The sequence below is a fragment of the Sphaeramia orbicularis genome, chromosome 17 (assembly GCF_902148855.1).
Source record: "Sphaeramia orbicularis chromosome 17, fSphaOr1.1, whole genome shotgun sequence".
Taxonomy (NCBI): Eukaryota; Metazoa; Chordata; class Actinopteri; order Kurtiformes; family Apogonidae; genus Sphaeramia; species Sphaeramia orbicularis.
Window position 1 is genome coordinate 48,419,236 of NC_043973.1, and position 19,346 is coordinate 48,438,581.

At 36.1% G+C, this 19,346-nt stretch overlaps 1 protein-coding gene across 3 annotated transcripts in view; it reads right to left on the reverse strand.

Moving 5' to 3' along the window:
- Positions 1–19,346, reverse strand: part of LOC115437592 (cadherin-6-like) — a 159,536-nt gene that overhangs the window by 34,967 nt on the left and 105,223 nt on the right. For all 3 annotated transcript variants that reach the window (XM_030160875.1, XM_030160874.1, XM_030160872.1), the window contains exons 9-10: positions 13,918–14,039; positions 107–224 (exon numbers count right to left, since the gene is read on the reverse strand). In XM_030160875.1, coding sequence (XP_030016735.1) covers positions 107–224; positions 13,918–14,039 — 240 coding nt within the window. The remainder of the gene's footprint in view (positions 1–106; positions 225–13,917; positions 14,040–19,346) is intronic.

Here is a 19,346-nt window from a genome sequence, read left to right on the forward strand (position 1 = left end):
ACAATGATTAGTTTGAGATGGGCCGTCTTGGTGTTTTCTACCAACATCCATCACTCATACACTGTCTGAACATTCCCCAGATGAGGGCTGACAGTGACGGGCCTACCTCCGTTGTCTCGGACAGTGAAGTTGCTTCGGTAGGCCCCTTCAGGAGCCAGGCTGAAGAAGAACTTGTGTCCTGTCGACGGTTCATCGGCATCCACGGCACTCACAGTCTGGATCCGCTGTTAGAGACACCAGCACCATCATTAGCATGGACGTCCCACAGAAGAATCAATAACAGTACTAATTACACACTGACAACATGAAAATGCTCCTTTACAAGGAATAGTTCTGTAATTAAAACCTTACTTTAGCCAAAGTAAGTCAGTATTATCAGCAAAATGTACTCGAAAATTGATTTATGGATAATTAAAAGTAGTTTTATGATTGATTTTTACTGCTATTGTAATTCATATGTTGTCTTTTACTATTCACTGCAACTTTTTACTACTTAACTACTTTATTTTAGTAGTAGTAGTCAATTACATCATACTCTCATTGTCGTAGTGTCTCCTCACATGCCTTTGTAAAGTCAACTTTTCATGATCTTATAAAAACAGCCCTGTTTTCAGCTTTGTGTCAATGCATTTTTCAAGAGGGTTTTCAAAAGTTTATTAGGAGATGAAGAAAGAGAAGAAGAAGAAGAAGAAGAAGAAGAAGGAGAAGAAGGAGAAGAAGGAGAAGAAGAAGAAGGAGAAGAAGGAGAAGAAGAAGGAGAAGAGGAGAAGAAGAAGAAGGAGAAGAAGGAAAAGAAGAAGGAGAAGAGGAGAAGAAAGAAGGAGAAGAAGAAGAAGAAGGAGAAGAAGGAGAAGGAGAAGAGGAGAAGAAGAGAAGAAGGAGAAGAGGAGAAGAAGAAGAAGGAGAAGGAGAAGAGGAGAAGAAGAAGGAGAAGAAAAAGAAGAAGAAGAAGGAGAAGGAGAAGAAGGAGAAGGAGAAGAAGAAGGAGAAGAAGAAGAAGAAGAAGAAGGAGAAGAAGGAGAAGAAGAGAAGAAGGAGAAGAAGGAGAAGGAGAAGAAGGAGAAGAGGAGAAGGAGAAGAAGAAGAGGGAGAAGAAGGAGAAGAAGAAGAAGAGGAGAAGAAGGAGAAGGAGAAGAGGAGAAGAAGAAGAAGAAGAGAAGAGAGAAGAAGGAGAAGAGAAGAGGAGAAGAAGAAGAGAAGAAAAAGAAGAAGAAGAGAAGGAGAAGAAGAAAAAGAAGAAGGAGAAGAAGAAGAGAAGGAGAAGAGGAGAAGAAGAAGGAGAAGAAGAAGAGGAGAAGAAGGAGAAGAAGAAGAAGAAGGAGAAGAAAGAGAAGGAGAAGAGGAGAGAAGAAGAAGAAGGAGAAGAGGAGAAGAAGAAGAAGGAGAAGAGGAGAAGAAGAAGGAGAAGAAAAAGAAGAAGAAGGAGAAGGAGAAGAAGAAAAAGAAGAAGAAGAAGGAGAAGGAGAAGAGGAGAAGAAGAAGGAGAAGAAGAAGAGAAGAAGGAGAAGAAGGAGAAGAAGGAGAAGGAGAAGAAGGAGAAGAGAAGAAGGAGAAGAAAAAGAAGAAGGAGAAGGAGAAGAAGAAGAAGAAGGAGAAGGAGAAGAGGAGAAGAAGAAGGAGAAGAAGAAGGAGAAGAAGGAGAAGGAGAAGGAGAAGGAGAAGAAGGAGAAGGAGAAGAGGAGAAGAAGAAGGAGAAGAAGAAGGAGAAGAAGAAGGAGAAGAAGGAGAAGGAGAAGAGGAGAAGAAGGAGAAGAGGAGAAGAAGAAGGAGAAGAAGAAGAAGAAGAAGAAGAAGGAGAAGAAGAAGAAGAGGAGAAGAAGAAGAAAAAGAAGAAGGAGAAGAAGAAGAGGAGAAGAAGAAGGAGAAGAAGAAGAAAAAGAAGAAGAAGAAGGAGAAGAAGAAGGAGAAGATTTTTTTTAGATTTACTTCTGAAACACAGCAGAGTAGAAGTATAAAGCTGGATTAATAAATACTCAAGTACAAGCACCTCAGATGCAGTATTTAAGTAAAAATATTTCGTTACATACTGTCAGTGGCTGTTTCAAAGCATACGTTGTCATTAACACATTTGTGTCTTTTCATGACACTACCCATTTAAGTGTCACACAGAATTATTAGTGGATGCAGTTACATAACCATGAGTTTCATTCTCCTTTCCAGGTGTGAATTTCTTCCCCATGTTTCAGTATTTATCACAGTTTGGACCAAATACTTCAGAAGTCCATGCGTCCAGTGGAGCGCTGAACAGTGTGACAGCAGGACGTGTACGGAGTGTCTTCAGCTTTATTAGAGCTCAACAACGCCAGAGTTCGGATCATACTGTGCCTATGGATTGGCACTGGGATAGTGGATTATGCTGCACTTGGAGAACTTCCTCTGGGTGTTTTGGCATTTCTTTCTCGCCGTGTAAACTTGTCAGCGTCAGGATCCATTGTAGCTGACTGAACTCAAGCTGAGCACAGCTTCTGTTCTCTGTGAAGAAGCATGCTTCAAACTTTGTACTTCTACCTTTCAAGTCCACAGGGGGTGAGAGTTTATACACTGAAGATAGATTTTGGGCGGGGGAACAAACTGACGACAGATGTCAATAGAGTCCCAGTGGATTTGAAGCTTAAATTCAAAACATGAGCATCAAGTGCAATAAACATGGAGACAAAAATTAATATTCATGTGTGTGCTTTTATTTTCTCAGACAATATTAAAGCTGGATGGATATGAATGCAGAGCACATGCTTAAACATCTGATCTACTATTTCATGCTAACTTTCATTTTTGATTTTTTTTCTTTTTTTTTTTTTTTTTTTTTTTTTTACACCTTTTCATTCTTAATGCTTTAAGTACATTTTGCTTTTCCAACACTCAAAAGAAAAGTGTTCCAGGATTAATACTTAGGACAGGGGTGTCAAACATGCGGCCCGGGGGACAAAACTGGCCCGCCAAAGGGTCCAATCCGGCCCGCGGGATGAATTAATGAAATACAAAAATTACACTGAAAACATTAACAGTCAAGGATGTCAAAATAAATGTAGTTCAATTCCATCTAAAGTGGTCAGACCAGTAAAATACTATCATAATAAACTATAAATAATGAAAACCACATATTTTTCTCTTTGTTTTAGTGAAAAAAAAGTCAAATTACACAAAAATGTTAACATTTACAGACTAGCCTTTTACAAAAAATGTGAAAAACCTGAACAAATATGAACAACCTGAAATGTCTCAAGAGATTTAAGAGTAATTGTACCAATATTCTGTCTGTTATGAAATGTTTTGTGTATTTGTAGATCCACTGTGATCTGTACGTTGTAATGAACATGTGAAAATGAGAAGCTGAGGCCAAATAATGGCGTAAATTGTTAAAATGGCACTTTTTTTCTTAATAAATTTCATTTTGGTCATGGTTCATGTTTTTCCATATTTTTTTAAAAGATAGTTTGTAGATGTAGACATTTTTATAATATAATCTTACTTTTTTCACTCTAAAACGTAGAAATTAGACATACAAATTTTGGAAGTGATATTATTTATGTGTTACTATGTTATTATTTTACTTTACGGCCCCCTGCAGCTCCTATTGGACTGTATGTGAGCCCTGAACTAACATGAGTTTGACCGCCCTGACTTACGGTTTAGGCAACTGAATTTTTCAGAACTGAATCCTAAAATTGTTGGTGGGGCATACTATATGTATTCTTCAACTATAATAAAAAAAAAAATACTTCAAGGTTTTAACTCTGAAGGTCAGTTCAACGACCAATGAAGAAAAACTAGCAAAGCCATTAAAACACAACTTAGCTGAATAACAGTGTACAGTGTTGTTCAAGTAAAAGTCAATCTTGTAAAGTTATCAAATGTGCTGCGATTCCCTCAGCTCTTCACAGAATTTTGTCGCTCATTAGCTGTAGACTACATGGACAGGGAACTGAAATCGTTGTGATGGAACTCCAAATTAGAGCATTTTTGACATGAGTGAAGTGGTTCCAGAAGAAGGAGATTTTCCCACAATTTATCTGGATTTGTTCCTCTTTAAAAACATTTATTAACACTATTTATTGTTTGAAGGCTTTTGACTGGTAGGGAAAAAAGTCTCTGTACCCCAGAACAACTTGAAGAAAATGCACAATAATTAAATAAATAAATTAATTTGTTGTGATGTTGCTCGTACACCTGATAATAATTGGATAGAGTCTGACACATTTCCAACAATCCTAAAAATCAAGCTTCAACATTCAGGATTTTTTATTTGTTACATGTTCATGGTATGAACTGTAAAATACAAAAGCTGTCTACTATAAAAACCTGAAAAAACCTGCAAAAACTTACCCTTCAGGAGTGAAGTCATGCAAATATAAATAGAATATAAATATTAAAGTAACTATACTATATCACAGGTACCGTCAAACTCTCATGTACACTATGTTCCACAAAAAAGCTCAACGACAGGCCAGTTTTACTGGTTTCTGTCAAATTGAGTTGATTACTGGAGGAATTTTCTTTATTCTGATTGGGCTAACATGTTCTGATTATTCAAAAAAGTCATGGGAAGGAATGCTCAGACCAAAAAAAGAGTTTGTTTGAGGTGCTCTTTGGAAAAAGGGATTCAAAAAGTAGATATAAACTGAAAGAAAAATCCAAGGCGCTCCCTTTAAACATTAAAATGCCTTTACTGACGTGGCAGGGTCACGGCAGGTTCTAGATGTGACCGTGTCAGTAAAGGCATTTTAACCCTGTCATGCATGAATTATGAGAACTTTCATCAAGATTTTTTGTCGAGAGTGTTTTTATTCGTCCTGAGGCATGAAAAAAAACAATGTGATCGAGTTCTTTTTCTTTATGTAGTTACAAAAATGTCCGCTCAGCTACACCATGCATTTGGTTTTGAAGCACAGAAGCATGTGTTTAAAACCCAATGGGGTCAAAACACAGTCATGTCCCGTCAGAGAGACAACTTGAACTGATCGCCATTCCAACATTTATTTCAATGTAAAGTAGCTCCTTGTTTTGGATAATCCCTTATGGTCCAACTAAAGCAAAAATGAATTTAAAAGTAAAAATGTGGGTCATTTAGTAACACTAATCTGTCAGATTGTCCCTAAAATGTCCCGTCACACAGATTTCAAGTACCGTGTTTTGACCCAATAGCAGAAAGTGATATGAAAAGAATGAAATGAAAACATGCTTAATGCTGCTAATGCGATGTTTACTCACATTTTAACATATTCTAATACTAGTTATTACTCACTTCATGGAGATAATATGCAAAAAAACCCAAACTTTTTGTTTAAAGAAAAAACAAAAAAAACCTGGTAATTAAAGTCTAACAATGAACAGTTGATTTGCACTCACATGTCAGAGCAGATCAGGTGTATTAAGAACAGCACAGTTCCAGTACTGGTCTGAATGTCAGTGTATTATTATGGGATGGTGCATGAGTGTCCACTGTGTTGGCTGATATGGAACTGAAACAACCAAACCCATGAATATACAAGAGAACAGCTGGAGAAGAAGTGACCACTGGAGTGACCACTGGAGTGACCACTGTGCATGAAAGGGTTAAAATGCCTTTATTGACGTGGCAGGGTCATGGCAGGTTCTAGATATGACTGTGCCATGCCAGTAAAGGCCTTTTAATGTTTAAAGAGAGGGCCTTGGGTTTTTCTTTCAGTTTATATGTTCTGATTATTACTGGAATATAAGCGTCCACATACAGTTGTTGTTTTGGATTTAATACCTACAACTAGGGCTGTGTGATATGACGGTATTAGATCATGAAGGATTAGAACGTATTGACAAAGCAGCGAAATCGTGCAATCGTCTATAATATGATGCAGTCAGAGCCGCAGAGTATTCAGAGGCTCTGGATGTGGTTATACTGTATGCAGACGCACAGACGCTTGTGTAGTTTAAAGGAAGTCATGGCTGACAGCGAAACGGACGAGTTACTTCCTAAAAAGAACTTCACTTCCATCGAATGGAATTGGTTTGGATTTTCCCCAAACGACAAAGTGCAAACAACAGGAATTTGCAAAATTTGCACAGACACGGTTCGCACGTCGGACGGCAACACTACGAAGCTGTTAAATGACCTGAAGAGACAGGACAGCGTCCCAAACAGTACGAGAGCCAAACTGTCAGAAGAGCAGCCACAGCCAACAGGTAGTGTTAAACCAACGCAAACAACTGTGACGCAAGCATTTATCAAACACACTCTTTATGAGGAGAGTAGCAAATGGTGGAAGGAGGTAACACAAGCAGTGACTTTTTACCTGGCAAAAGATATGCAAATTAGTTTCAAAGATCAATTTAAAGAATCGTGATAAAAACGAGATAGTGATTTTATTAGAAAAAAATTGATATGATATTTTGACCATATCGCCCACCCCTACCTGCAGCACTCGGAACAACTGACAGTAGAAGTAAATAGTTCGATCATAATAATATTAATGTGAATGTTGCTATTAGGGATGGAACCATATGAAAATTTCATATCATGGTTATTGTGACCAAAATTATCATGGTTATCATTATTATCGCTGTATTGTTGAAATAATGTTCCAAATGTTCAAAAAGTACTGATACACACACTGAAATAATTTAACCAAGTTGTATTTTGAAAAATAAAATATAATAACAGACCCACTGTCCCTTCTGTGTCAGAAACATTCACATATTAACCCTTAGTGGTCTGAGTCTATTCTGTCTGTTTTTCAGTCCTTCTGATTTGGCCTTTATATACTATAGAAACAAATGTTTACTATACCCATGTTTGGATCTGTTTTTTCAGCACAACTTCATCTATATCATCTGTCTGTTATTTTTTCACTTTAACCTACTATAAAAACACAAAAGGCCAGAAAACACACAAAAAAAAAATAAAATCCGATTTGAAAAATGTATATAATTTATTGCATAAATAACACACAGATGCTTAATGAACCTTTTCACAGACTTTAAAAGTAAATACTGGTTCCAAACATTAGGTATAGAAAATTAAAATTGTAATAAATTAAATCTCTACTCAAATATTTGACATAAAAGCAGATCTGTACATATGCGTTTTCTCCAGAAAAGTGCGGTAATCAAACACGGTTATCATGAGAATTAGAATTTAAAGGGTAATACTAACCGTCTGTGATTTTACCGCGGTTTATCGTTAAACCGGTAATGGTTCCATCCCTAGTTGCTATCGTGTGTGTGTTCTGAAAGTGGACTGTTGGCTCTTAGACTTTCCTGTAATGACTGTATAAAAAAGTCTCCTAATGCTGCTTTAATATGTGGGTATGTCGCACACACACTGCAGGGGCCCCGGCTGACTTCTGTAAAACTCTAATAAGCTGTTCCTGTCATTTCTCACGCTGAGACTATTTATTGTACGTGTATATCTTTCCTCATGACCACATCGTTATTTAATGGAGACACTGGCTGTGAGATTAAAGGCTTTAACAAAGATCTTTGCAAATAAGTCACATGTGCACCAGCACATCCAGTGTATTCATCTAAACACATCTGGGGCCTGAGGGAAGCAGGAGAGGATAACCAGTGAACAAATACACATGATTAACATTGATGGACAGATGAAAGGGCAGAGGAATTAAAGGATGAAAGCGTGGCAGGATGACAGGGACATGAGACCAATGGCACAAAGCCACTATACTGAAAGATGTCAAGATGATACGTGTGAGAGATTGTACAGCAGCAACCATTTTCAATTTGCTGTGTTTTCTTGTGTTCTATTTAACCTGCTACGCGTGTGTTTGCTGGTACAGATTTGATCTCATTTGATGCTGCATGATATTAGTAGCATGATATATTATGGTGCATGTGTGTGTAGGTTTGTAAAACCCTGCTCACAGTCCTTGATGTGTGAAAGCTCCTGTCAGCATCCATGACAGATTAGCTCATCAGCCACCACAAAAGAAGAAACTGAGCAGTCTGCAGAAACACAATCACATTCAAGGCTGCCGTATACAGTATGTGTGCATGCATAAGCCTGCGCACTTTAATCACATTATGGAATCTCATACATTATGTGATGAATCATATCAAGTGGTATTAGAGCAGAAGGAAATTACACTAAGTACTTTTTAAAGCGTTGTGCTTCTGAATTTACATTTTTGGCTGAAACTCTGACAAAATCAACGTTATTTTCATACGGGTCTGTAAAACAGTGAAAAACTGCTTGAAAAAACAGAATTAATGCAAATCAGAGCTGTGAGAGATGATGATATATGGTGTGTGATGAATCACACTATTTCTGGCAGTATTTTGTGTAGATCTGTACAGCACAGATGCAGGTGGTGTTTTGTTTGTGTGAACCTTACATGTTAGAGTTCAACAGTTTAGAAAGTGTTCCCTGTTTACCCTTGGTATTTTATAGACCTTTTGCTTGTTTACTGCAATAATCCAAATTGTTACATGGTTAAAGAACATATAGTGCACTATTCACCTTTCAGATTTCTACAAAGATTTCAAAATAAAAACATGCTGCGCACTTTTAACACCCCTCGGCCAAACACAAGATTCTGCTGAAACTTTCTTTAGGCGGGGGTGCGATCCATACACAACGTCATTTACGTGAAAAGGAAACTGAAACTTTCCATACGTTCACCGTTGACCTCCCAACTTCTATACCTCTATTTTCACATTCTATCCTATATCAACATTGACAAAGATGAAAACTAAGGGACTTTTACACATGGTTTTATACGTTTTAGTTAGTTTTGTAAGCACATAGTACAGTTTCAGTTAGTTAGCGTTTTTATCTCTTAATTATAGTTTTTTATTTATTTCAGTTAACGAAAATATTTTTTCAATTCTAGTTTTCATCATTTCGTTAGTTTTCATTAACGATAATAACCTTGACGTGATGGTAATGCAATGTAATGCCCGACGCCGTTCTGTCACAAAAAGGTGCAGACAAACAGCTCAATCATCTGATGAAACACAAGGCTCCTTGTTTTCAGGTGATTTCACTCTAATAAAACCATAAATACAATATTAAATTGAATTTCTGGATCCCCCTAATGATAAATTAAAAGTAAATATTTAACTTTGTTGCCAAAAATCTTCTTCATGCAAGTTTAAAACCTGCAGAACCCTGCTCATATCCTCCCATATGTGTTCAGATAAAAACAGGTGACATATGCTGGCCCATATTCCTTAAATCCAGCCCAGGATCAGTGTGTATGTTTGAGCTGATTCCACACAAATGATGTGTTTTCCCTTTTCATAAAAGGGGATTAGCAGCTCAGTTTAGTCTCTTGCACTTGGCATGTTGCATAAATGATTCATAAAAGCATATCAGTGCACAATAACAGCGGGACCACCTGCTTGGGGCCTCTGTGCTGGAGGTCATTCAAGTCCAGCGTTGCAAAGTGAAATCATGTCACAGACAGGTCTTTTCTGAATCAGTGGTCTGTCTTTTAAAGGATACTTCCGCTTCATCACAGTTTGGCAGAAGCCGACACCGGGACACTGAAGTTACGTCTATTGTATTACATATACACTGATGGCTAAAGGTTGTGTAACACCTTTTTCTTCAAGGGAATTACCTACACTTCTAAAGGCTATAATGTTCAGTCTCCTTTGTAATTGCTTTTTTGCATAATTATGATAGCAATACACGGTTTCCCACAATGCAGTTTTGTACAGATGATGCTTCGGAACGTCTCTTAACAGTGTGTTCTGCTTTTATTCAGACAGAAGGTTTGTAAGTAATCAACAGACGTCAGGACACCTGTAGGAACTGTCTGCACAAACTTGCAAGGTTTAATCTACTTCCACTGCTGTAGAAAATTTAATTATTATTAAGACCAAGACTTGAAAAATAACACAACTTTTCCACCTCAATGGAAGCAAATGAAATCTTGAAAAGTTGATGTAAACACTTCATACAGACTGTTACTACACTCTCTGAAACCTTAACTGGACAATATTGACCTGTATATTGCTATCAAAGTTAATTAACACACTAAGCAACAATGACTGACCATCCTAAGGCTTAAAAATGCAGAGAAAATGGAGGTGAATTAAAGTTTTTCAACCATAGCCGCCGCTGTAGTCACTGTCAGTGTTGTAATGACTACAAAAAAAGCAAAAAAAAAAAAAAAAAAACAGTTTTAAGAAAGTGGAGTCATCTTGTTAAAATAAGTTAAAAAAAAGAACATGCATTTGAACCTCCATATGAAATCGTTTACTAATGCTTCACTTTAAGGGCTTCAATGCGTTATGTAGCAACTTGTAAAATTTACCTGTAATAATAAATAAATACATTTATCTGTGGTTGCTGCTTTTAGCTACTCTAGCAGTTGTATTTTGAATGAGCTGAAGCTTTTTGATGGATCAGAGAGTCATGACAGAAGACCACTGCCGCAGTGGTGGATGAAGTACTGACTTCATCTGTACTTTTACTTAAGTAAAAGTACAGATAAAGGGGCAAAAAATTTACTTAAGAAAAAGTATCCAGGGAAAAATCTACTTAAGTAAAAGTACAAGAGTACTAATTATAAAATGTACTTCAAACGTAAAAAGTAAAAGTATTTGATCCAGATTCAACCATTTTACTTAATAAAGTAAATATTGATTAAAAATGATGGAATTGGACGTTTGGTAAACATACAAAGACAGAACCAGCATGATAACTGACTGCTCAACTTAGTACTGAGACTGTAAACAGAAGCATAACAGGCTCTGGTCTGAAACTGGAAAGAGGACCCACAATAAACAGAATCTACGACACAGGAATCAACCCAGCAGGCCAGACATTTATGAATCTGAATATGACCAGTATTTAGGATTCACCTTCAAAAGGAGTGGATTTACAGAGTTCTTTTAATAGAGTCGCACTCTTGGGAGAGAAGCTCAATCCAGTTGTACTTCTACAGCTGGATTATGGTGATGCGGACAGATGCATACAGATGTGTACAGATGCACAGCGCTTTGTGTGCATGGATAAACAATCAGTTTACAAAAACAAGAAGAAAACAAAAGTAGTGCATAACGCAAACAATTTGAAGAGTAGTGAAGTATAAAGTACAGATACCTGCTCTAAAATGTAGTGAAGTAAAAGTAAAAAGTACCCCTCTGTAAATTTACTTCCGTACAAATACATAAAAAAATGTACTTAAGTAAAGTAACAAAGTACTTTTACTTCATTACATTCTACCACTGCATTGCAGTAGTTAGCTCTACTAAAAATAAATAAATACAAGCACAAACATGACTTCCTGCAAGTTGTCTTTTTATACAAATCTATATTTGCAACATAAATATGATGAAATAAAGCTTCTATGGTTAGTGCTTTTATGTAGATATTTGCATAACATGAAGTGATTTTAATTACTTATGTCACAAAATGTAATCACTATTTCCAAAAACTGAGAACATTTCTGCTATATTGTCTTAAGGATACGAGCTGCAGAATGCAAAAACAATCCCCAGTTAAAACAGTCACTTTTATCATCTAAGAGATGATGGTGGTGTTCTTCTGTTGAATTGCTGAATACTTAATGCAGAATCTAATATACATTTTCCCCTCACACTGCAGCAGTCGTCTGTTCTTTTCTGTCTGTCATTTCAGAGAGCCCCTGCTGGCTCAGGTGAAGTAATAATTAGCAGCTTCTCCACATATCCTCAGCTGCTACTGTAAAATTAATCAGATGATTGCTCAGGAAATTGCCTGTTCTTAAACTAGCTTTTCTGTCATTCTTGTTTTTTTTTTTGTTTTTTTTTCTCCTTCACAAGAAAGCCTGCAACGAGGCTGTTTAGATGTGTGGTTGTTTTATACCCACTGCAGACTGCTAAAATATCTGCATTTGTGAAGTACAGAGGGCAACAGAACTCATATAAAAGGGTATTTGTTTTCTATAATTCTTTCTTATTAGCTGAGAGAAATGTTCATAAAGTAGTTGTTATCTGTACATGTACTTTTTGTTGTTAAACAGGCAGAACGTAGTGCATTTTCTGTAGCACGCAGGTTGGAAAACAATCAACCTGAAGACACTTAATGGTTTTATACCTCTATTTGTTATAAAAGCTGTCTCTCTGAAGGTGATTTCTGTTGGGATTTGCAGATGTTTATGTCTAACAGGCACCGAAGACAGTGCAGAAAAGCATTGTAATATATGTAGAAGGTTTCAATAGTCATCAATAAATCAATATTTTTAAGATTTTTATGAGTGCGTTCATATCCATACTAGATTAAGGGAAATGTGGGTCTGACTTTGGTGATGATGTGAATGCAGAACAATATTATCTAATGGCAGGCATTTGCTGCTGGCTTTTTATGGTGGCTTGATGTTTTTCTGACTTCCCTGGTGACTTTAATAGCCATTAGTTTGATGTTTTTTCTGTCTTCTCATGCAACTCTAATACCTTTACACACAAAGTTCCCAATTTTCTTACCCAGTGTGCAATGCAGCAGCAACGACACACTTTTAACCTATTATTACAAGCTGAGAGGTCTAACAACTCTGACCAGGCTGCACAGTTTGAATTTGTGGTTATTAGTTCCATGTTGGTTTAGTTTTGTTTCAGTGTGATTAATTTAGAGCTGCAACCGATTAATTGACGAGGTCACAGGGGCCAAATCCGGCCCGCCAAATGTTCCATTCCGGCCCTGCAGGATGAAAGTGCAAAAATGAACCTGAACAGTCCAGGTTGTCAAAAATCATTGTGGTTCAGGTTCCACATACAGACCAGTGTGATCTACAGTCAAAAGAACAACACAATAAACCAGAAATAATGACGACAAATTTTCTTTGTGAAAAATTATGTGGAAAAAATTGAAGTGAAAAAAATCACATTACACTGTGAAAATATTTACATTTACAAAACTATTCTTTCACAATAAAATGCAAATAAATACATAAATAAAAGCACAGATGAACAACCTGAAATGTGCAGTTTGAACAATATTCTGCCTGTTCCTAAATGTTTGGTGCATTTATGGATCCACTGGGATCTGCAGTTGTGTTCAGAATAACAGATGGAATATTGGAGAAATTCTTCAAATTTTAGTTCTAAACTCCAAAATTTTTACAATATTCTGCCTGTTCCCAAATGTTTATGGAACACTGTGTGTAAATGTACATGTAGAAAGAATAAGTCGAGGCAGAATATTCTTAAAATTGCACTAATTTTTCCAAAGAAATTTCAGTTTTTTCATGTTATTCACATCTTTTTTGTAAAATGTAAATATTTTCATAATCTAATTGGGGTTTTTTTGTACTAAAACAAAATGAAAAACATGGATTTGTCATTTTTTATAGGTTATTAAGTCATTATTTTACTGGTCTGGCCCGCTGCAGATCAAATTGGGCTAAATATGGAACTGAACAAAAATGAGTTTGACAACCCTGGACAAGGTGCTTGAAGTCAATGCAAAAAGTCTTGATTCACTTAATCGACTCGAACTGATTGAAGGGAGATATTCTATTGCAGTTTTCCTGAATTGAAGCTTCTTTGTGCATTACAATAAGTAAGAAACACAACAGCGGAACCAATGTTTAACAGCAGACAAATGAAGGAAACTAAGCTTTGATTCAGGAGAATTGTGGTTGAATGATTTTTTTGGATCACTTTGAGTTGATTAAATCAGTTGCAACTCTAGATTAATTCACATTTTCCCAAAACACATATTTAAAACCGATGGTAAAGTTACTGCGACTTTATAAAAGTATCATTAACTTCATATATCTGTCAATTTCTACTGATAAAATCATGTTTGAGACTTCCTGAGGACCAGCAGAACTGCCTGTGCATATCATTTTTGACACAGCCACGAGCTGCACGTCACAGCTGCAGTAAAACTGACTATCAGTGAGTGGGCCTCCAAAAACCAACCTTCAGTTTTATAAGAAGTGCATTCCCTCCACATAGCACATTTCACATTATTTCCTGAACAATAAGAGCATGTACCTGACCGGCCTTGGTCTTCTCACAGACAAAGGTTTCGTACACCGTAGCAAAGGTGGGAGCGTTGTCATTGATGTCCAGCAGGCGGATGTAGACAGGAACATGACTGCTCTGACGGGGATTATCTGGAGAAACAGGTAACAGACAGGAGTCAAACTGGGGAAACTTAACACCCGGCTCCACTTTCACACTTGTCCATATTTTCACACTGCGAGGAACTGCGCAATCTCAACTCCTTTCCTGATCGCTCCCATTGAGCGCACAGTAGCAGCGGAGGCTCACTGCTTCGCTTTAGTACGTGTCGAGCTTGTCTTCAGAAATCAAAACATTCAAAGTAAGAATCTGAAAGGTGAAAAGTACATTTTGAAAGGGTAAACTCCGGTTTTAATGGGATTTTTTTCACTCTTTTCAGAGATCGGTGCACTCTTTTTCACAGATTCGACACTCACTTTTCAGACTTTCGACTACGCTTTTTCAGTTTTGCATTTACTTTCGATGGTGTTTAAACAGCGAAATGATCCGGAACTGCAAAAAAAAAAAGAAAGCACGGTAGAGAAGCTCCCTAACGTAAGCCAATCAAATAATGGAGATCATCTAATCGTTTCCATTTTTTATTGCAAATAGAAAAGTTTGAGTTGAACAACTGCAGAGAAAGTCCCACTACGCCGCAAACTTTGTAAAAGTGTAATGATCATTTCAGGCATTAAAATTAAGAATATTTCAGTCCTATTTTTCAGTTTATGCTTCTTTCAAATCTAACTTTCTACCTATCAAAGTCTTATTTTCATCTTTGGATCTGAAGTTAACACCGCCTCAAACTTAAGGGCACCTTGTTAGCGGCTGATGAAAGAAACATGTTTTCTGTCTGGTTGCAAGCTGTCTCTTTAACTTTAAAGCTAACACTAAAATCATGCAAATACAGATGCCAAAGTGAAAAGCATGACTGGAAACAAAACACATTTCAAAATCGAAAACAAAAATACTCATGTCATGTTTTTAAGCCCATGTCCAATAGTTGGCTTCGAGAGTCCTATAATTTTCACAGCATGCCACAGCTGAGGCCAGGAAACCAATTATGCTTCAATTTCACACTTGTTTCTGAGTCTAATTGTTTATGGAAGCTGAGGTTATGTGATGTTAATGAAACCCGAAACAAACCCTAAAAAATCTAAAAGGAGAAAATATTAAATCAGAGCTTAATCATACTTTTGGGACTGTTTTAATGTATTTAGATTTCTTCTGTTACAGGCTTTAATCTTTGGTCCCACAGTTTTATTTGGTCAAACACAAACCCACGGTTACAGATTGGTAATGATAGCTGTGTGTGTGTAGCCTGGTTCTGCTCTCTACATTCAATTTCAATGTTGAGCATGACTTCACATCAAATAAAACAGTCCCAGAGGTGCCTGAGGTTTGATTAATGCCTCTTTCCTGTTCTACAAACACAGTGAACAGAATAAGAGTTTAAACTGAGAGTGGGCTTTTATAGGATGGGTTTGAGAAAAGATAAACAGGCTGTTATCCGTGAAATGACAAATCAACCCAACATTCGGACTTAACAGTAGGGTCCGATCAAGCGGTAGCACGTGGACACATTTCATATTCGGCAGTCTCTGTCATGTAAGCAGAGGAACTTACATGCATGTGTTATACATATTTGAGTAGGTATTTAGAAGCACTTTAATATTATGTATAACAAAATGTAGGGAGTGTGGTGGAAAAAAAACATACTCTGCTCATTCGTCCTCAAAATAAGAAATGCTCATTTCAGACGGTCACTGTCATTTCAGTGTAAATTTAATCGGAGCTCCAAGGTACAGTCGTACAGAGGCAAGCTGTCTGCATGAGTGTACAAAGAATACAGCCTGTTATTGTCTCTTATATGAAACTAATAAAAAAAATCATGTTCTCTCTTTGTTACAATGACATCTCATGTGTGCTTGAATGGAATTTCTGGGAGTACGGGAAGAGATAAAGTTGTCGTGATAAATGTCTGTGAGAAGGCTCTTCTCAAACCCAGGCGTCCGTGCGGCCTTGATCATCCGACTAAACACAAAGTACAGCAAACCCACGCTCTAACACGACAAAAACCTCCGTCTCATAGAATACTGAGGTCAGAGTTCAAACAATCTTACATGTAATATGGAATATATGTAAACTTGCCATTACAGGAGATAAAACATTTAGGGGAAAAATATTCAAGTACTGCTCAGTAACATGTGGACTTGAAGCCAACATTATTTTTTTAAGCTTTGGGCAAACATTCAAAACATGCGGTTCTCGACAGAAATTGATATCAAGTAGAACAAAACCTTTTACATATTATGTTCAACTATGCTGAAAATACATTTTGGACTAAAATATTGAAAAGTCTCTGTTTTTTTGACATGAGAATGTGGAAACACGTGGACAGGTTGCCATAGTAACACATGGCCGACTTTGCCATTGTATGCATCACCCAAACTGTATCAGAAGATCATTACTTTCTGAAAGTTTTACTCACATATCTGCATTTTAAGTAACTTGAAAATTAAAAATTGGTATTTTTGTGGTACCACATGGACGGGGCCTTTTAAGCAGCTCACAAATGATCAAACTCTGGATCAAACTCTGATAAAAACCAGATGCATGGATTAAATATTCTTCACAGATAAAGAGAGTGGTTATTATAAACTAAATATGAAACTTTTCACTGAAACAAATCTGAAAAAAAAAAGTGCACGTCATATTGTTGAGTGATTTAGTGGAATAAAATGGAAGAAAATATCAAACAGTGTGAAAACATCATAAAATTTAAGATGTATAAAAACCTTACTTTCTGACTTGGTTGTAAAAGAGTCAAATATATTTAAATATTTATTCATTTGTGTGTTTAAATCTTCTTTTTTTCCCATTTTAAGTTTTTTTTTTTTTTTTTTGTTCAGTTGGATTTACAGTGTGGTAATACATGTGGCCAGATCTAAGTTAAAAGGATGTGCTCATAAGTGCCAATATCCTGGAACTATAGAAATATATACATCACCTAGCCTCTGTTTATAGTAGTACTTACTTCTCATAGTAACACGTGGATGACACTTTACCATTGTATGAATCACCCAAAATGCATCAAAAGATCATTACTTTCTGAAAGTTTTACTCAAATATCTGAATTTTAAGTAACTTGAAAATCAAAAATGGGTATTTCTGTGGTAGCATGTGGACGGGGCCTTTTAAGCAACTCACAAATGTTCAAACTCATAAAGACCAATAATATTCACAAACTAATAAAAATGTAATACTTCAACCTTAACAATCATCTGTATAATCAACAGATTGAATACATTTAATAATTTTTTAGATATGATTTTTTGCGTCAAATTCGAGCTATGGCTATGGTGTAAAAAGTACAATCGATAACGTTTTTTCCACAAGTGGTATTTTAAAAAGGATAACAGTTCCATAAAATACAGATCTTTAGTTAAAAAATGAGCCCACTTGATAAACGATGTGTGCAAATACACTTTTTCATGTTGATGTTCACTTCCGCTTGATCGGACCCAGTAGTAACTTCACCAGCCTTTTGCCACACCACAGCTGTAAATGACAATGTTTTAACAATCTGCCTTGCCTGATTAAATAAAAGTTAAATAAAATAAATAAACTTGATCTGTATAATTGGATTGGCAGTTTGGAAGAATGACATATCTGCATTTTAAAGTGCAACATATGGCACATTTTTATTGTGTTTGCAGTATATGTGATGCTACTGTTGTGAAATTTCCAATGTAAACAATGCTGATTCATTCATGTATGTGGACTTTTTAATGCCTACCGCATGAAGTCTCTAACGAGGAGGTACAATCTGTGCAATCACTGCAGTTCTAATGTTTATGCAATCAATTATTTTGCGAATATTTGTTGAATACTGAAGACGACTCTACTCAGCAGGACACAACCTCTCAGCTGAACAAACGCACCCATTAATACGAGGCTGAGGGGGTGGGAATGACACCATACTTGCATTGTTCTGATGCATAAAATATACACACGTTAACACATTACAACTTGTTAATCACTAGAAACATTGTCTCATGGGCGTAGTTCAGATGAATGTTCAACATCCAGTCTCTTATACTCTATAAGGATAAAAATTTAGTAGTAGTATAGTTCTCATTCCCATTGATTTGAAATATTAACCCGATAATAATGTTCATGTAAATTGTTGTTGATAATTAATGCAATAAATGTCAAATCAATATTGCTTTTAAGTTCAAAATTTGACCTTTCTTCCAGACACTGGTCGGTTACTTGTGACATAAAATGATTATTTACGGTCAGACTGTGGCACCTATTTTAGAAATATAGAGGTAGAACATTTAAAATAAATGTTATGATAAAAAAAACAAAAGAAAACTGAACATTGGGTCAAATAAGTAAAAGCAAATCCTGAAGCATTTCATAGATAACAATGTAAACAGAAGCTCCCCAAACAATAAAACACAAAGATTTACTGCAATATTTAACCTCCTGAGACCCAGAAAAGTAGAAGTTTTGGCCTTTTTACATTAAATAACTGCCTTGATTGAAAACAGCATGATGCAGCCGTTTTTTTCAGATACATTTCTTGCTTTTTTATGGATATCATTTGTAGTGGATAGCGTTTTTTTTTGTTTTTTTAAGATATGAAACTCTTGTCACCTACAGAGGATAAAAATGTATTTCTGGGTCTAATATAAGATTATATATATATATTTTTTAGCCTAGCCCCCCGTTAGCAATGAAACACCCGAATACTTCCATCCATATAGTTTGTTGAAGTACGGTGAAGTTCAATAAAATGTGTTTTATCTATTTTATGTTGAAATGATAGTACTCACTACACCAGGGGTCACCGACCTTTTCTCCTCTGTGGGCTACTTTTACCTAATGAAGTTGCCGGAGGGCTACTCTAATTTAGCAACATTTATTTACATAGCTATTTTTCATACATACACATATTTCGTATCATACGTTTGTAGCATTGTGCTCTTCATTTATTTTGTTTATTTATATATCTTTGTTTTAACATTTACAATACTTAAAAAGTGTTAATATGAAACTATTATTTTACTTTAATTAAGAAAATCAAAAGTAGAAAAAAACAAATACAAGCATTTGCTGCTGTATTCCTAAATATTTTAATACTATGTCAAAAATTATGAAATGGAACAATTCTGCATATTTTTATAGAATTACTAAAAACAAAAAATACACACCTGTATGTGCATTTTTAATACTTTGAAATTGTGAAAAGGAACGCTGTCACTCACACAATAAAACTTCACCAGCATGTGCTGCTGTTTTTCTGAAGGATTTGACCTTTTCTAAATTCACATGTGCTGACAAAACATATGAATTAAAGCAGAACTTTGTGCACATGAATGCACCGTCCCCGTCACTTCTACAGTCATCAC